Raw genomic sequence first — 20,556 nt, 5'->3', positions numbered from 1 at the left:
AATCAAGCATCCTAGGACCGGTTTCTGGCTATCAATCGTCTTCAGCCAGGATAGCTTGACTCCAGTGGTGTGGAGAGCACGGGACTCACGTCTGAGCATACCCGTCCCACTCGGGGTGACAAATGCAAAAACAACAGTTGATGGACAGAATGCAGAACAATGTCATACATTTACCCCAGTACAGAGAGCTGGCCTAAATCCATTGTTTTTTTGCTCACCACACCACCCCAATTCAGACATGGCCATATGCAAATCAGCCTTGACCCTGTGCCTCATGGGAACAGTCCAGCCCAAACTGCCAAGCCATGTCTTCCTTGGACCGGAATCAAGCATCCTAGGACCGGTTTCTGGCTATCAGCCGTCTTCAGCCAGGATAGCTTGACTCCAGTGGTGTGGAGAGCACGGGACTCACGTCTGAGCATTACCGTCCCACTCGGGGTGACAAATGCAAAAACAACAGTTGATGGATAGAATGCAGAACAATGTCATACATTCACCCCAGTACAGAGATCTGGGCCTAAATCCATTGTTTTTTTACTCACCACACCACCCCAATTCAGACATGGCCATATGCAAATCAGCCTTGACCCTGTGCCTCATGGGAACAGTCCAGCCCAAACTGCCAAGCCACGTCTTCCTTGGACCGGAATCAAGCATCCTAGGACCGGTTTCTGGCTATCAGCCGTCTTCAGCCAGGATAGCTTGACTCCAGTGGTGTGGAGAGCACGGGACTCACGTCTGAGCATTACCGTCCCACTCGGGGTGACAAATGCAAAAACAACAGTTGATGGATAGAATGCAGAACAATGTCATACATTCACCCCAGTACAGAGATCTGGGCCTAAATCCATTGTTTTTTTGCTCACCACACCACCCCAATTCAGACATGGCCATATGCAAATCAGCCTTGACCTTGTGCCTCATGGGAACAGTCCAGCCCGAATTGCCAAGCCATGTCTTCCTTGGACCGGAATCAAGCATCCTAGGACCGGTTTCTGGCTATCAGCTGTCTTCAGCCAGGATAGCTTGACTCCAGTGGTGTGGAGAGCACGGGACTCACGTCTGAGCATACCCGTTCCACTCGGGGTGACAAATGCAAAAACAACTGTTGATGGACAGAATGCAGAACAATGTCATACATTCACCCAGTACAGAGATCTGGGCCTAAATCCATTGTTTTTTTGCTCACCACACCACCCCAATTCAGACATGGCCATATGCAAATCAGCCTTGACCCTGTGCCTCATGGGAACAGTCCAGCCCAAACTGCCAAGCCATGTCTTCCTTGGACCGGAATCAAGCATCCTAGGACCGGTTTCTGGCTATCAGCAGTCTTCAGCCAGGATAGCTTGACTCCAGTGGTGTGGAGAGCACGGGACTCACGTCTGAGCATTACCGTCCCACTCGGGGTGACAAATGCAAAAACAACAGTTGATGGATAGAATGCAGAACAATGTCATACATTCACCCCAGTACAGAGATCTGGGCCTAAATCCATTGTTTTTTTGCTCACCACACCACCCCAATTCAGACATGGCCATATGCAAATCAGCCTTGACCCTGTGCCTCATGGGAACAGTCCAGCCCAAACTGCCAAGCCATGTCTTCCCTGGACCGGAATCAAGCATCCTAGGACTGGTTTCTGGCTATCAGCCGTCTTCAGCCAGGATAGCTTGACTCCAGTGGTGTGGAGAGCACGGGACTCACGTCTGAGCATTACCGTCCCACTCGGGGTGACAAATGCAAAAACAACAGTTGATGGATAGAATGCAGAACAATGTCATACATTCACCCCAGTACAGAGATCTGGGCTTAAATCCATCGTTTTTTTGCTCACCACACTACCCCAATTCAGACATGGTCATATGCAAATCAGCCTTGACCCTGTGCCTCATGGGAACAGTCCAGCCCAAACTGCCAAGCCATGTCTTCCTTGGACCGGAATCAAGCATCCTAGGACCGGTTTCTGGCTATCAGCCGTCTTCAGCCAGGATAGCTTGACTCCAGTGGTGTGGAGAGCACAGGACTCACGTCTGAGCATACACGTTCCACTCGGGGTGACAAATGCAAAAACAACTGTTGATGGACAGAATGCAGAACAATGTCATACATTCACCCAGTACAGAGATCTGGGCCTAAATCCATTGTTTTTTTGCTCATCACACCACCCCAATTCAGACATGGCCATATGCAAATCAGCCTTGACCCTGTGCCTCATGGGAACAGTCCAGCCCAAACTGCCAAGCCATGTCTTCCTTGGACCGGAATCAAGCATCCTAGGACCGGTTTCTGGCTATCAGCCGTCTTCAGCCAGGATAGCTTGACTCCAGTGGTGTGGAGAGCACGGGACTCACGTCTGAGCATTACCGTCCCACTCGGGGTGACAAATGCAAAAACAACAGTTGATGGATAGAATGCAGAACAATGTCATACATTCACCCCAGTACAGAGATCTGGGCTTAAATCCATCGTTTTTTTGCTCACCACACTACCCCAATTCAGACATGGTCATATGCAAATCAGCCTTGACCCTGTGCCTCATGGGAACAGTCCAGCCCGAACTGCCAAGCCATGTCTTCCTTGGACCGGAATCAAGCATCCTAGGACCGGTTTCTGGCTATCAATCGTCTTCAGCCAGGATAGCTTAACTCCAGTGGTGTGGAGAGCACGGGACTCACGTCTGAGCATACCCGTCCCACTCGGGGTGACAAATGCAAAAACAACAGTTGATGGACAGAATGCAGAACAATGTCATACATTTACCCCAGTACAGAGAGCTGGCCTAAATCCATTGTTTTTTTGCTCACCACACCACCCCAATTCAGACATGGCCATATGCAAATCAGCCTTGACCCTGTGCCTCATGGGAACAGTCCAGCCCAAACTGCCAAGCCATGTCTTCCTTGGACCGGAATCAAGCATCCTAGGACCGGTTTCTGGCTATCAGCCGTCTTCAGCCAGGATAGCTTGACTCCAGTGGTGTGGAGAGCACAGGACTCACGTCTGAGCATACACGTTCCACTCGGGGTGACAAATGCAAAAACAACTGTTGATGGACAGAATGCAGAACAATGTCATACATTCACCCAGTACAGAGATCTGGGCCTAAATCCATTGTTTTTTTGCTCACCACACCACCCCAATTCAGACATGGCCATATGCAAATCAGCCTTGACCCTGTGCCTCATGGGAACAGTCCAGCCCAAACTGCCAAGCCATGTCTTCCTTGGACCGGAATCAAGCATCCTAGGACCGGTTTCTGGCTATCAGCCGTCTTCAGCCAGGATAGCTTGACTCCAGTGGTGTGGAGAGCACGGGACTCACGTCTGAGCATTACCGTCCCACTCGGGGTGACAAATGCAAAAACAACAGTTGATGGATAGAATGCAGAACAATGTCATACATTCACCCCAGTACAGAGATCTGGGCCTAAATCCATTGTTTTTTTACTCACCACACCACCCCAATTCAGACATGGCCATATGCAAATCAGCCTTGACCCTGTGCCTCATGGGAACAGTCCAGCCCAAACTGCCAAGCCACGTCTTCCTTGGACCGGAATCAAGCATCCTAGGACCGGTTTCTGGCTATCAGCCGTCTTCAGCCAGGATAGCTTGACTCCAGTGGTGTGGAGAGCACGGGACTCACGTCTGAGCATTACCGTCCCACTCGGGGTGACAAATGCAAAAACAACAGTTGATGGATAGAAAGCAGAACAATGTCATACATTCACCCCAGTACAGAGATCTGGGCCTAAATCCATTGTTTTTTTGCTCACCACACCACCCCAATTCAGACATGGCCATATGCAAATCAGCCTTGACCTTGTGCCTCATGGGAACAGTCCAGCCCGAATTGCCAAGCCATGTCTTCCTTGGACCGGAATCAAGCATCCTAGGACCGTTTTGTGGCTATCAGCCATCTTTAGCCAGGATAGCTTGACTCCAGTGGTGTGGAGAGCACGGGACTCACGTCTGAGCATACCCGTCCCACTCGGGGTGACAAATGCAAAAACAACAGTTGATGGACAGAATGCAGAACAATGTCATACATTTACCCCAGTACAGAGATCTGGGCCTAAATCCATAGTTTTTTTGCTCACCACACCACCCCAATTCAGACATGGCCATATGCAAATCAGCCTTATCCTTGTGCCTCATGGGAACAGTCCAGCCCGAATTGCCAAGCCATGTCTTCCTTGGACCGGAATCAAGCATCCTAGGACCGGTTTCTGGCTATCAGCCGTCTTCAGCCAGGATAGCTTGACTCCAGTGGTGTGGAGAGCACGGGACTCACGTCTGAGCATACCCGTTCCACTCGGGGTGACAAATGCAAAAACAACTGTTGATGGACAGAATGCAGAACAATGTCATACATTCACCCAGTACAGAGATCTGGGCCTAAATCCATTGTTTTTTTGCTCACCACACCACCCCAATTCAGACATGGCCATATGCAAATCAGCCTTGACCCTGTGCCTCATGGGAACAGTCCAGCCCAGCCCAAACTGCCAAGCCATGTCTTTCTTGGACCGGAAACAAGCATCCTAGGACCGGTTTCGGGCTATCAGCCATCTTCAGCCAGGATAGCTTGACTCTAGTGGTGTGGAGAGCACGGGACTCACGTCTGAGCATTACCGTCCCACTCGGGGTGACAAATGCAAAAACAACTGTTGATGGACAAAATGCAGAACAATGTCATACATTCACCCCAGTACAGAGATCTGGGCCTAAATCCATCGTTTTTTTGCTCACCACACCACCCCAATTCAGACATGGCCATATGCAAAACAGCCTTGACCCTGTGCCTCGTGGGAACAGTCCAGCCTGAACTGCCAAGCCATGTCTTCCTTGGACCGGAATCAAGCATCCTAGGACTGGTTTCTAGCTATCAGCCGTCTTCAGCCAGGATAGCTTGACTCCAGGAGGAAGGAACAAACCCTGAGGCCAGGTATGAGTTAATAATGGTGGTCCAGAAAGGGGCAATGATATGTTTGAGTTCTTGGATGAGGTTAGGGGGCATAAGGTCTTTGGTGTGGGAGGATGGTTTCAGCTTAGCTTGATGCTATAGACTTCATGTTCGGTCACAGGGATAAAGTTCTGCCAGGAGACGTTTTTTTTATTTGCTGGGGGAGAGAAGGGTTGTGTTCCCGAGGGAGGGGAGTGGACGGGAGATGGGCAGGAACAGGGAGGTGATTTGGATGGTGCGGGGAAACTGGGGTAAAGTTGTGAGGAGGGAGAGGGTTTAAGATAAAGGATTGGTCAATTTTGGTGATTTTGTCAGAGAAGAACTTAGCAATATTTTCACATTTCTCCTTAGTGGCAGTTATCTTTTGGGGGGCAGAGGATGTTTGATTTTTGACAATGCTGAAAAGTTCTCTAGGTCTATTTTTGGCCTTATCAAGCTGTGTTCGGAAGAAATCTGCTTTTTCATTGAGGATGTGTTTCTTGTAATTGGACCTAGCAGAATGGAGAAGGGCTAGATGAGAGCGGGACGGGTGTTGCCTCCACGTTCTTTCAGATTGTCTAAGAGAGCGCCTTTCGTTCTCGAGATCAGAGTTGAACCAGGATTTGGAGGGAATGTTTATTTGGGTTTTAAGTTTGAGGGGGGCCAATTGGTTTAGTACCTTAGTAACTGAACTATTATAATGTTCAGTGAGGGTGTTAGCATTTTGGGAGGGGGCGCTAGCAAGAGTTGAGTTTTAATTTTTTGTTCTAGTTTACCGGGGGATAAGGTGAAAGTTTCTGGTCAGTTTCTCGAGTTTGGAGCTTTTGACGTTAGTGGGGGGGGGGGTCATGGCGAAGATCGAGAAGAGGATGAGGTGATAATTGGACCAGTCGATAGGGATGATGTTGGTAAGGGAGGCCAGATTGTCATTAGTGATGGTGGCATCAAGAGTGGCACCTTTGGCGTAGGTTGGAGAGCGACAGATTTGTTTGAGGTCATTGATCTCTAGGACAGCGTTTCCCAAACTGTGGTCCCCGGGCCCCCAGGGGTCCGTGAGACATTCCCGTGGGGTCCGCAGGACTCGAGTGCCGGTCGTCGTAGTGAAAAATAAAACGACCATGCCTCCTCACAGCACACAAGAGCTGTGAATGTGGGCGCAGGGGCGGCGAGACCACAATAATACAATCGGGAGGCGGGGGCAGCGAATGGGCAGTGGGCAGTCAGGGGGTGGGGCCGCAGGGGGCACAGTGGCTGGGGAAACGAGTGGAACAGAAGGCAAAAGGGGCACAAAAACAAGGGAAAACGAGTGGCACAGAAGGCAGAAGGGCACAAAAAAAATGAGTGGAACAGAGGGAAAAAGGGAACAAAAAAGAGAGAAAAACAAGTGGAACAGAGGGCAGAAAGGCACAAAAAACAAGTGGAACAGAGGGCACAAGGGCACAAAAAATGAGGGGAAAACAAGTGGAACAGAAGGCAGAAAGGCACAAAAAACAAGGGGAAAATGAGTGGAACAGAGGGCAGAAAGGCACAAAAAACTAGTGGAACAGAGGGCAGAAAGGCACAAAAAACGAGTGGAACAGAGGGCAGAAGGGCACAAAAAACGAGTGGAACAGAGGTCAGAAGGGGACAAAAAACGAGGGAAAAACGAGAGTAACAGAGGGCAGAAAGGCACAAAAAACAAGGGGAAACGAGTGGAACAGAGGGCAGAAAGGCACAAAAAACGAGTGGAACAGAGGGCAGAAAGGCACAAAAACGAGTGGAACAGAGGGCAGAAGGGCACAAAAAACGAGGGGGAAACGAGTGGAACAGAGGACAGAAAGGCACAACAAACAAGTGAAAAACGAATGGAACAGAGGGCAGAAAGGCACAAAAAATGAGTGGAACAGAGGGCAGAAAGGCACAAAAAACGAGTGGAACAGAGGTCAGAAGGGCACAAAAAACGAGGGAAGAACGAGCGGAACAGAGGGCAGAAAGGCACAAAAAACCAGTGGAACAGAAGGCAGAAGGGCAGAAAAAACAAGGGAAAACGAGTGGAACAGAGGGCAGAAAGGCACGAAAAACGAGTGGAACAGAGGGCAGAAAGGCACAAAAAACGAGTGGAACAGAGGGCAGAAAGGCCCAAAAAACGAGTGGAATGGAGGGCAGAAAGGCACAAAAAACGAGGGGTAAACGAGGGGAACAGAAGGCAAAAGGGGCACAAAAACGAGGGAAAATCGAGTGGCACAGAGGGCAGACGGGCACAAAAAACGAGTGGCACAGAGGCAAAATACAGAATACAGAAATATAGGGGCAGCTAAGAACAGAAGGGAAAACCGGGCAGAGACACAGGGCAGCGAGGGGTACAGAAGGAAAGACCGGGCAGGGAGAGCATGGGGACAGCGAGGGGAACAGAGGGAAGAAAAAGGGGCACGCACCATGCACAGGCAGCGGGGGAAGACAGACAACAGCAGTCACAGACACAACAATGAAAATACAGGCGATACAATAAAAGCAATAAAGCGTTAAAAGGCACATGTGTATAGGTTACCGTTACTTGGCAGGCAGGTAAAAATAGATGCAGCCAGGATCAGCAGTAGGATTTTCGTGCTGCTGTCTGATTGCTCACTTTCCACAAGCCCTTGGGTGAATTATATGTGTTGTCAAGCTTTCATATTCAGACATATCAAGCTCTTATTCCGTGTAGCCTTTGCAGTTTGTTGTTGGCAAGGGACGGGGCAGTGGGCATCCTAACAGGAGAGGGTCATGTCAGGTGCCACGCGAGGCCTCTCTGAAATATGCCTTGACTGCACTGCTCACCCCTTGGTGGTAAAATGTTGTTCTGCTGTCTGTGACCAAATATTATGTCTAACAAGGGTTTATGGTAATTGACGTAGCATTGTTCCATGATCTCGCCAAAACAATATGCCTCCTGTGCAGATACCTTCCTGCCATCTCTTGCACTTCCATGATGAACTCCTAATATAGACCTTGAATTTGCTCTGTACACTGGACTAATCGCTTTGTGCACTATCTTGTTAGAATTTTCACAATATTCGTTGCTCCTTGGGGCATGTCTTTATTATTAAATGCTTCATAATTGTATAATATGTTTGACCTTCTTAAACTGTGAATAGGTAAAAATGCTAATAATTCACAATCATTCAACCTGTTGCTGTAAGGAAGGGTCACCACTCCAAGGCTCTGGAATGAGAATGCAGAGGTGCTGCTATGGCTGAGAGCAGGAGACTTGTACCACTAAATAATACACTGTAGTATGCATACATGTCCATGCCAATAGACCCAATTCAGGCTGTCTCCCTCTAGAAATTGCCTCTGCTTCAAAAGGCATTTTTAAAAAGAAATTTAAATTCCCGGCTTCCAGTAGTGATTTTGTGGGGGTCCTCAGGAGTCAAAAGTTTGGGAACCACTGCTCTAGGAGATTCGAGAGGAGAGAAACTGCAGGGTCTTTGCTGTCATTCCAGTGGAGGTTGAAGTCACAGAGGAAGAGGTTTGTTGAGTTGGAGAGTGAGGATTGGGAGAGGAGGTCGTAAAGTTCCTCAGCGAAGGGAAGGGATTCGCCTGGAGGATGGTAGATGTTATGTAGGCGAATAGCGGGATTTTAAGGTCAGCTCTGAGGTATTCAAAGGTAATGGGGTCAGTGTTTTTAACAAGCGAGATTTGGAGTTTATTTTTGTAAATGATGGCTAGGCCACTTCCAACTTTGTCTTGTCTATCTTTCCTGAGTATGGAGTAACCTGTGGGGGAGAGTAGATTGAGAATAGGAGTAGAGTGGTCCTTGAGCCAGGTTCCAGTGAGGAAGGCAATGTCGATGTCTTCGCTAAGGATGGTTTCAGCACTTTCAGTCGCATGCCGGACAGCTGAGCGGCAATTGATTAGCATGCATGTTAGGGGAATCAGGTTGGTTGTGGGGGGGGGGGGGCAGGTCAGGATAGTGGTAAGTTGAGTAGGGGGTCTAGGGGCGATGAAGGGATTCTACTCGAATTTTAAGTTGTACGATTTAAAAACAATAAAAATGTTTTGCCCAAAAAAAAGAAGAGATTACAGTGTCTTCCTCCTGCTTGACCCTTGCTCCTCTTCCAAAGGTTACGATGGCGAGAACCTGACAAAGGTCCTGACCGACATTGCAAGCAGTGCCACCATCCAGATGGACCGCTGGAATATTGTGGTGACTCCAGATAACCCCTCGGAGAAGGGAGACCCTGTTCCCTACGAGATAATCAACAACTACTTCTCCATCGGCGTGGTATGCAATTTCTCGTCCCTCATCATTTGCCAAGCAGCTATGGCATTTGGGGAACCATTGCATGACTTGCAACAAGCTTCATTTTGATCGCAGTAAAGTACAGGTGGTTCAAAATAATCCAAGTTAGGTAACAAAGCAAAACATTGTAGTACAAAACCAGCTTGCGACCAAATCATTCTACATTCAAAGCAAAAGGGGACTCTGACCTTTCTGCGGGTTTGCATTTTCTTGCCATTTCTCACTTTGTTGCTTCTATGTTGTTTTTGCGATGGAACCCCAGCTGCAAAATGGAAAGTTTTGGAAGATCTTGTCAAAGCATCGTGGAACACATCTCTGCATATAGCACACCCATTAGACAGTTGCACTTTTTACTAGTAATTGTCCCTTATTAATCCATTTCAAAGGTGGTTTACAAAATACTCTCAGGACGGTGCAGGTAAATCAGAAAGATTTCCAGAAGGTCATGGAGGCTTGACCTGCTGGTTGCTATGAAGTGGCAAATGGGCCCAAATCACTCACAAACATACTATTGCAGCTCTACTCACATCCACCCCTATTTTTTGTTAAACTGTTCCCTTTTTTACTATTTTGCCACACTTTTCCTTTCAGAGTGCACCTTTTTATTGATCTAAACTTGTGTCTTTTCTCCATGGACTGTGCAAGTGCCGCAAGTTTGGGTTTTTAAGCTCTTTTAATGTGATTCTAAAGGTTGCTTCAGTACTTGTAAGAAATTGCACACTTTTTCTGACAGCAAACCTAAATTCAGATAAATTACAAACGTGACATGCAGTTTTGCAGTCCTTTCCTTTCTCTACACTGCACTTAGCAAAGCTTTATTTTGGGTTTACATCGGGCAAAAAGGGGAAATCTGGATTCGAGGCATGTGTGGCTGTAGATACACATGGTTTGCATACTCCTCTACCATCTAGTGTTGGGTCCGGATTTTTGCAAGTTGTTTTTCGAGTCTTGCGGTAAGGTGGCTCCTCCTCTTGGTAATAGTGTGCATGGATATCGACTCCATTGTTAGATTGTTTTCTTTCTGCCATTGGTTTTGGACGTGTATTAAAGTACTCCTGTTCTAGACCATTTTTGGGATCCTTTCGGCGCCTAATCCACTCTACCCTCACCGGTATTGTTTTCGAATGCGTTTCCATCCCACGCAAATCAAAATTCAGAAAACTCTCACTCGTCGGTTCAGAATACTCAGATCACGGCCTTCCAAGCTGCCTTACACTCATTTGGCTCCATCAATGATACTACCCTGATGGAACGGACTCCGTTTTTATTCTGCCCCTGGTGGCATTCCAAGAATCCATGGACCTACCTTCACGAGGTCTGCAAACTGTGCTGATCCCCCGAACACAAAGAAAATGTTGAAGCCTGTCGGTCATTAGGATCCAAAAAGACCTTGCAGGACCATCGGTCACGACGCAAAGAGATGCAGAGACGTGACATCAACCACATGGCTGATATCTTTGGTCAACAAGATATCGATTCTGAAGAGAACGCTCTCGAAGCTTCAGCTGCCGAAGAGGAAGAAACCTATTTGGTTCAAGATACGGAGTCCGATTTGTGGATTGATTTGGAGTCACATGATCTTCTGCTGGGTCAAGGTGCAGTGAGTACTCAAATCCCCCACCTGCCCACACCAAAACCTTTGTTTTTTATTAAACAAAAGGCTTCCAGACCGCCACTGCCATCTGACCATGGTAGGCACCGAGAATCAGTCTCAGCTGCCCCGCCCTCCGGCTCGGCACCAAGAGCATATATGAAGCCTTCGGCTCCACATCGAACTGAGATAATACCTCTTCAGCTTCAACCTCCCTGGTTCCAAAAGAGAAACAAGGTTTGGTACCGAAACTGTTGGCACCGAAACAGAAATCGGCTCCTGCTACACTCCCAGAGCCAATTTTAGAGACAATGCAGGAAAAACTCAATCCGAAACAAAAAAGGATCAATATACACCCAGAGACATGCCATATTCTCACAAAGACTACGTCAGTGCCTTCTACTAAGAGGCCAACCTCTTTCCAACATGACATTGATCTCCCAATACCTATGTAAAAGAAGTAAAAGGACAAAGCTACCTGTCCTAAGCACACTATCCCTCCTTCTTCTCCATCTGATATATCACCATCTCCATCACCTGTACCTCCTGCTCCTCATTCACCACAAAATCCTTTAAACATTACGCCATTACAGACCAAGATGCAGGAGAAGATGACAATTATGGTGCACCACCAGACCCTTGGCAGGATTATTATATTAACCCTCCAGGGGATACAGAACCAGACCTTTATCCTGCAAAACCGTTGCCTCCTGACGATAATTCACCATATCAGAAGCTTATAGCTAGGGCAGCATCATACCATGGGGTTACACTACATAAAGAATCCATGGAAGAAGATGTTTTATTTGAGACACTAAGCTTCACACATAGGACATCTCAATCTCTTCCAATGTTGTAAGGCATGGTGTGCCATGCAGATTATATGTGCTCGCTTCATTATCCCTAGGGTGGATAAAAAATATAAAGCTGCACCATCAGACCCAGTTTTTATTTGAGGCCAGTTTCCACCAGACTCCCTAATTGTCACAAATGCCCATGAAAGGGCAAACATTTACAAACTATAGCAGATGCACCACCTTCTGATAAGGAATCCAAACTTATTGATGCGTCAGGCAAACAAGTTGCTGAACAATCTGTCATTCATTGGTGAATTGTCAATACACAATGACTGTTGGAGAGGTATGACAGAGCTCACTGGGATGAGATAGAGGAACTCCTCCTATATCTCCCAGAGGAGCATCAAAAGAAGGGGCAAGAATTAATTCAGGAAGGAACATTTATTTCCAACTCTTCTATTAGATGTGCACTGGACTCTGCTGATTTTGCCGCCAGAGGCATCAATACAAGTGTCCTCCTACAGAGGTATGCATGGTTGCCTATCTCTGATTTAAGCCAGAAGTCCAGCAAACTTTATTAAATGTCCATTTTGATGAGGAGCATCTCTTAAGCCCATAAGTAGATGAGGCCTTAGAGAAAATGAAAAAATATAATGAAGTTGCCAAGTCTATGGGGGCGCTTAAAACACCTCCTCCTAGGGTCTCCTTTCGTTGATCCTCTTATAGAGCGGGTTCCAAAACCATCTCCACAGTTGCCTCTGCATCTTCCTACAGGCCACAAACTCAATCCTCTCCATCTAGAGGATATTTCAGCGGCAATTACAGGGGTAACAACTCAAAAGGCCGGGGTAAAGGTACACCAATCTGCAATTCCCCATCCGGCAACAAACCGTGACGCATGCATCATTCCCCCGATCATCCTACACCTGACGGGGGTCGAGTACAGCAGTTTCTTCCCACCTGACAGTCAATAACATCAGACAGGTGGGTGTTGGACGTTATCCAACATGGTTATTTCCTGGAGCTCATCAGGAATCCTCCCAATATTCCACTTCGCATTTATAGACTTTCTCTGGAACACCAACAATTGCTCAAACAGGAAGTGCAAGCTCCATTACTCAAAGGAGTGATAGATACCGTTCCTCTCCAACATCAAGGGTCAGAGGTTTACTCACTTTACTTTCTAATTCCCAAAAAGGATTGCTCTATGGTCCATTTTATATCTACGGCCTCTGAATCACTACATAGTATCAAACACTTCCATATGGTCACACTTCAACAAGTGCTTCCACTTCTGCAGCAAGGCAACATCATGTCAGCACTAGACTTAAAGGATGCATACTTTCACATTCCCATTCACCCAGCACATCACAAATACCTAAGGTTTGTGATAGCAGGAAACCATCATCAATTTAAAGTCCTTACATTTGGAGTCACCACTGCACCTAGAGTGTTCACCAAATGTTTAGCAGTGGTCGCAGTGCATTTACGCTGACAAAACAGTCATGTCTTCCCATATGTAGAAGGCTAGCTTATTAAAGCCAATATACACGTCCTCTGCCGTCAACACAATCAGATTACCATAAATCTTCTGCATCAGTTGGGATTCACTATCAATTTTCAACCTTCACAGCTGCAATCATATCTAGGGGCTATGCTCAACACTCAATTAGGTGTAGCCTATCCAAAGTCCGCTAGAATTAACATTTTCTAATACTGCTACCACAATTTCAAGCCAATCAATACTTAACAGTCAAAACTTTCATGCGTCTTCTGGGGATCATTGCATAATGCATCGCCATAGTGCCTCATGCAAGACTACACATGCGTCCTCTACAGAACTGTTTAGCATTACAGTGGACTCATCCACAGGATCAATTAGACGTTCTAGTGTTGGTAGACAGCCACACCGATCATTCCCTGCAGTGGTGGAACACACAAAACCCTTTAATAGTCCGGACGTTCATCGACCCTGTTCCACAGGTCATGGTAACAACAGATACATCCCTCACAGGTTTGGGTGCTGACCTGCAAGATCTAACAGTTCAGGGTCTCTGTGACACCAAACACCAGAATCTCCACATCAGCTACCTAGATCTTCAAGCTGTTCATCTTGAGTTGAAAGCATTTCTACCTCACCTCATAGGCAAGGTTGTCTTTGTCCAGACAAACAATATGACCATCATGTACTATTTAGAAAAACATTGGGGGGGCACTCTGTACAACTGTCACACCTGCCTCAGACCATTTGGTGTTGGGCAGTACATCACAAGATCCATCTGTTCGAGGAAAATCTTCCGGGCACAGATAAGCGAGTTTGCCGACCTCCTCAGCAGGATGCGGCAAGAAGGCGACGAGTGAGAACTCCACCCCCAAGTCCTCCTCCCATACTTCCACAAATTGGGTATTCCACAAATAGACCTCTTTGCGACAGCAGAGAATGCAAAATGCCCAAACTTCGCCTCCAGGTTCCCACACCGTCTATCCTATGGATAAATTGGTCAGAAGTGTTTGCCTACGTTTTCCACCTCTCCCTCTTTTTACATTTCTGGTTCTGAAGCTCAGGCAAATGTCCCTCACCCTCACTCTGGTAGCTCCCACGTAGGCTCATCAATCCTGGTTCACCACACTACTCAATCTTTCAGAAGTTCAACACGAGACGCTTCACCTTAACCTAAACCTTCTCACTCAGAACCAGGGCAAAATCAGACATCCAAACCCAAAGGAGCGAAACCTTGCGATTTGGCTCCTGAAGTTCTAGAATTGAGATGCCTAAATCTAATAGAGAATGCATGGCCATTCTTCTTAAGGAAGCACGTAAACCTACCACTAGAGCGTTGTGAGAGGGACGGGCGAAAGAAGAAGCGAGGAGGCCGAATTCGTGGATCAATGGTGTCAGGATTTATTTACATAGAACAAGTCTTATTTCTGACTGCCTCTGAATGTCCTGGAAGATAGTACACTGGATGACGACACCGAGGATTTCTCCCTTGTAGGGTTCCTGTAATGTTCTCAGGGACGGTTCCCTTTTAACTGGTGATTTCGATGTGGTCACGCACCCCGGCAGCCTCAGAATAAATACAGAGAGAAGTGGTGGTAAATCAACTGGCCTCAGTCTCTTCCGAAAGAGAACCCTTCACCGAGATAGAATACACCCTTCGTGGGTTTCTATGGATGATGGTCTAACTGAGTTAGATTCTGAGGAGATGTCCAAAAAGGGGAAGGGTTAAACTAATATATATTCAAAGTGAGGAGATCTAAAAAACGGAGGAATACGGAATCTGTGAGGGATTGCTACGAGGTACACAAGTGCTCCCGAGTGTGTGGAGGCTCGCAGAAAAGAGTGATACGTGAAAAACGGTTGTGCTGGCAACATTTACAGTGCCCCATCCTCTAAATACCCTCAACCCCCTCCCTTACTCGTCCCTCCCTCCCGAGTCACGTACCGCTTCAGCCGCAACCCTCCTGGATTGCGGCGGCTCGTCAGCGTCCACCGGGGGCGTCCACCACTCCTCGGTCCAGAACTCCGCTTCCTCCTCCGGTTCGTGTAAGGCGTTGGGGCTGGTCCTCGCGTTTTCCTTTCTACTGCTTTCCTTGTTGCACTTGTCCTCCATCTGATCCTTCTCCGCACTGCTCCGTACTTCTCCTTCCGGTCTGAGAACACCGAGTAGTTCTCTCGAGATCCTTTCATACTCCACTGGTCCCGCCTCTCTGTTCGCCCATTGGCTTCCGCATTCCTAAGACGGGACTCCTCCCTGTGTGTAAGTGGCAGTGGAAGAGATTAACTCTTTCTCTCCAGGCCCCCAAGAAACGAGACTGTTCGGGTTCAGGCATGACGGGAGGAGGGGCAAGGAGTCTACCGAGGCCGCCTCCTCACAAGCGTGTTATGCAGCAAAGGGGAGAAGATTTGTTTTGCAGCGTGAATCTTTTCTGGATTCAAATGCTGTGCATTATTCCGCCAGGGTCCAGAATTGTTGTATTTCTCCTGTTTTAAAAAAAAAAAAATCTTAGTGGTGGGTGTCAACATACCACCATTTGGTGTCCTCCTGTGACGTTGAGGTGCTTCCTCCAGAAGCTCCCACCTATGGTCGCCATCTTCAGATTCTTTTTTTCCACCATTGGGTCTGGATCAAGACGGAAGGAGCTCCAGAGATTTGGAGAGAAGAATCAACGAAAATAGGGGAAAACTTCCACAGAACAGCGATACAAGGCTTTTTCGAAAGCACCGGACTACAAATCTAGGAGCCGGAGTGCGCCGAAAAGGTGAAAATTACAGAACTTGGACAACACAGAGAATACGCATGCAGGGGGCTCCCAGGGCGCGGTAATGGACAAGACACTGTTCAAGTTCTGCAAGAATTGTCATCACAAGTACGCACAAAAAGATCAGCATCCTGTCTGCAACCTTTGGCAGCCGCCGGATCACCGAAGTGAAGATTGCAACGCGTGCTCAGCCTTCACTCCAAAGACTTTGAGGGTAAGAGAGAGACAGAGAAGGCCCAACTACAACATGCATGGCCTGGGGCCACCACCGACGCTTAGAGATCTGGGACTTTCCAGCAAAGAGGAGGACAACGTCGCCGTAGGCCCTAAAGTCAATGAGGACACCGAGGTCCCAGTCGTCGGGTCGAAAAAAAGTCTTCAAAGGAGGTAAGAGAAAAGTCGACCTCGATAAAAACAAGATGAGACACAAAAACATTTCTCAAAGTCCCCGAAAGGAGCTCAGCGTCGAAACACTTGACGACCGCAGTCGCCTCCAGAGACCAACAGTCTGTCGGATCCTTCGACAAGGACTCTGTGATGGCGAAGACCCTCGAAAAATCGAAGATGTTGAAAGATGGCCACAAAAAAGGTGCTTTGACGGCGAAACGGGAGAGGTCGAAACAGCCTTTGACGACAGTGTCGCCGGCATCAAGCACGAAAAGAAAGGATGAGGGTCTCGATGCCAAAACTCACGCGTCAGAGATAGAGAAGAAGAAAAAGAGACTAGAAGCAGAAATGGCAAATATTTTGCATAGCTAAAAAGAATTTGACAACAGCTTGAAGCAATTCAAGATACCGCCGAAAACGTCGACAGAAGCGGAAAAGGCGGTCGAAGATTTACAGCTGCCATCAACTCCCGAACCACTCGACGAAGAAGGAGAAGAGGAATTATTCTTCGAGGACAAAGGAGAAGACGAGGCACTGACGTATGCGGGTTCGGCGACCTCAGAGGTTAAAGATCTACAATGGCAGGATCTCGACTCCGAATCACCAGAAGAGGCGGATCGACACATATCCTTCGAGGTCTTCGCCACCAGATGACATTAGCATGTACAACCAAGTCATAAAAAAGACAGCAGACACATATGGGGTACAAATGGAAGAAGAAGAACCATAATCATGTTTTCTACTAGAGACTTTGCTGCCTATTCAATCAAGGAACCAATTTCTTCCTATTCTACTAAGTGTATTAGATCAAGGGAAAGAAGCATTGATAGAGCCTGCCACTTGCAACCCAGTCACACCAAGAGGTGAAAGGAAATACAAACATTTCTCAAAGGACCCTATGTACATCAAAGGGGCGCGCCAGGTGACTCAATCATAACATCCAAGGCTAGAAAAAGGGCAAATGTACCAACCAACGTTGGACCACCACCAGACAAAGAGAGCAAGAGGATGGACCTTATGGGGAGAAAGGTAGAGAAGAGTGCAGCAATTCAGTGGTGTATAGCAAACTCAATTGCTTGGTAAACAGACATGCATATCAGCATTAGGAAGAGGTAGGAGAACTACTAAAGCACCTAACAGAACAGTTCTAAAAAAGGGCAAGCCACTTAGTGGAAGAAGGAAAGAACATGGCAAACACATGTTTAAAATAAGCCCTAGATGCTGCAGATGCATTGAGGAGGCAGATGATCTGTATCACCGAGAGAAGACATGCATGGCTGAGAATCTCAGGTTTCAAGCCAGAGGTACAAAATAACATACTAAACTCACCGTTCAATGGGGAAAAACTGTTTGGTAGCGTCGGAGATGAAAAACTGAATCAGCTGAAAAAAGACAATGAAACAGCAAGGTGCATGGGCGCACTACAATTCAGAGGCATGCGTAGAGGCACACCCTCAAGGAGACCAGCGGGCAGCGGTAACTGTCAGCCTACAGCCTTGCATCAAACTTATCAGCAGACTTACCAAGGAGTAAGCCAGGTACAACAACAAGGGCACCAACAGAATTGACAATTCTAACAAGGAAGACAATCCTTTTGAGGGCGCCCTCGGGGAAGAGGGCAACCATAACAAGGAAGACCGCAGGCCACAACAAAGTGACTGCATTCCACAAGTGAACCACTCCCCAAAGACATCACGCAGTGTGCTCCAAAGACATCATCCTTTAAATAAGCAGTTCCTCCAGCATACTACACCAGTAGGAGGCAGGCTAAAATACTTCCTCCAGAAATGGAGGTAGATCACTTCAGAGACATGGATATTAAATATAATACAGTACGGTTACGCATAGAACTATCAAAGCATCCTCCAAACAAAAAACCTGAACAATGAGATACATTCAAAAAGGGAATTATCTCAATTAATCCAGGAAGTGCAAGAACTTCAAGCCAAAGATGCCATAGAACAGGTACCACAAAAGTAAAAGAACTATTGCATTTACTCAACGGACTTCCAAGTTCCAAAGGTAGACGGAATATTGCATCCGATACTAGACTTAAGGTTTATCAACAAAATCATAAAGACACAAAGATTCAAAATGACAACTTTGCAAGAGGTGATACCTCAGTTGCAAAAAGGAGACTACATGGCAGCCTTAGGCTTAAAAGACGCATACTTGCACATTCCAATGAACAGAAGACACAAAAATCTATTAAGGTTTGTGGTCAACAAAACACACTACCAATGCAAGTCAAGTCAAGTCAAAAAACACTTTATTCGATTAATTAAAATCATAAAAGCAAATACAACATTTCATCCCTCCAAATAAATACAAATGTAAATGCAAGTTCATCATACAATATACAATAAAAGTAGTAAAAATCCTATAATAAGGGTTAAATACAATCTACAGGCAGATAATAAAATCACACAGGGAGATCTCTAGCCGCTATTCTTTTTGCTTTGTTACGAACAGCGGCCACCAAGAAGCTAGCAGCCCCATAAATTGCCCGAGTACTACTTAACAGTTGTAAATAGGTGAGGGCAGGCCTAACTTGGACAAACCCAGCCTCTCTCAATAATGGTACTAAGAACTGTTTCTTAATATCAAGGAAGTGCTCACAGAACATAATGAGGTGCGTCGTATCTTGGATAGAAAAATTGTCACAACTGCAGGGGATGGAGGATTCAGGTTTACCCCAAACTGGAAAATGACCCAAAGTGAAATGAATTATGTTAAGCCTGAATCTAATTAAAAGGTGACGGTGAAAAGGAATTGTGACAATCTTTAGGTATGGCTCAATGAGTAATGAAGTTGAAAGGACATAATTAGCTCTAACACAGGGTTTCTTCAACTCCATTTCCTCCCGTTCGAGTGCTAGCATACCCAAGAAGTTTTTCTTAATCCAACTCAAGTCATCCTTTCTAATCAGATCTGGAGACATATACATTTCTGGGCGCCCAAGTTTAAGAAACATCTCTTTAATATAGACTAACCAGGGAATCTTCTTAACCTTCTCCAGTGCCATACAGTCTCTTAAAATAATATGATTTAATGTAATCTCACTGTTCATCCAGGTTTTTGCCCAGCAAATCAATGGGGCCACTTTCAGTTGGTCAATAATGTACCCCAGCCCTAATTCAGAATGCATGGAAAATGTGGGGGTAGATTGGGGAACCACCAATAAAGATCTTAAGAATTTATTTTCTACTATCTGTAGTTTTTCTTGAGGTAGAAAGCCCCACAGTGAAGCACCATAAGAGGCTATGGTCAGACATTTAGACTTATATACTTTTAAAAGAGCTTCAATAGGTCGTGACCCCAGCCGCTTCGCAAAGCCTAATAATGCAGATGTTGACCTTGCTACGGAGTTGCATTTAGCTTTCTGTTGGGGACCCCAGGTGCCCTTATCATCAAAAAGGACACCTAGGTATGTAAAAACCGGTACCCTAGATACCTCTGCCCCATTACAGGAGAAGCGTTTTATTTTTAGGGTCCTAGAGCGTCTGCCCACAACCATAACGTGCAACTTTTTGTTATTCACCTGCAGGTCTAACGAACCCATAAAACCCCCAAAGGCGTCCAGCAGATTCTGCAGTCCCGGCCAGTACGGGCCAATAGCACCGCATCATCCGCGTAAAGGAGGAGTGGGATTACAGAAACTCCTACACGCGGGACGTCTAGAGATACCCCCTCCAAAGATTTATCCAGAGCATTTATATATAAAGTAAACAAAAGGGGTGCCAGGATGCACCCCTGCCTGACACCCCGCTTAGACTTAAAATAACTAGTGCAACCCCCCTCCTTATTAACCCTAATTGAAGCTAAAATCCCCTGAGGAAGGGCAGCTAAAAAATGAACTAAAGATGGATCTATCCCTAAATTCAATAAAATTGCCCATAACTTAGCCCGATTAACCAGGTCAAAGGCCGATGAGAGGTCCATAAAGCCCATATAGAGCATTCCATCCTTTGCCTGGGTATATTTGCTTATTATCAGGTGCAAATTTAAACATTGATCTAGGGTACCTCTTTTCGCCCTGAACCCATATTGAAGATTAGAGAGGATCCCTCACTCCTCCAGACAATCTCTGAGCTTGTGCAGGATGACTCTGCCCAATTCAAAGTGCTATCATTCGGACTAAAATCAGCACCAAGAGGCTTCACAAAGTGCCTAGCAGCAGTAGCCGCTCATCTAAGAAAAAAAGGGATTCATGTATACCCTTTCCTAGGCGACTGGCGTATAAGAGCAAGCTCATACAGTCTCTGCAAATAGCAAATACAACTAGTGATAGAGACACTAGTTCAACTCGG

General features: G+C 46.6%; 1 protein-coding gene across 4 annotated transcripts in view; it reads left to right on the top strand.

Annotated features, from left to right (window-relative positions):
• Positions 1-20,556, top strand: part of DGKA (diacylglycerol kinase alpha) — a 387,021-nt gene that overhangs the window by 318,208 nt on the left and 48,257 nt on the right. For all 4 annotated transcript variants that reach the window (XM_078686412.1, XM_078686395.1, XM_078686404.1 and 1 more), the window contains one exon: positions 9,030-9,190. In XM_078686412.1, the coding sequence (XP_078542538.1) occupies positions 9,030-9,190 (161 nt within the window). The remainder of the gene's footprint in view (positions 1-9,029; positions 9,191-20,556) is intronic.

The sequence above is a fragment of the Lissotriton helveticus genome, chromosome 1_1, assembly GCF_964261635.1.
Source record: "Lissotriton helveticus chromosome 1_1, aLisHel1.1, whole genome shotgun sequence".
Taxonomy (NCBI): Eukaryota; Metazoa; Chordata; class Amphibia; order Caudata; family Salamandridae; genus Lissotriton; species Lissotriton helveticus.
The sequence above is the reverse complement of the archived record's forward strand: the minus strand, read 5'-3'. Positions and strand labels throughout refer to the sequence as shown.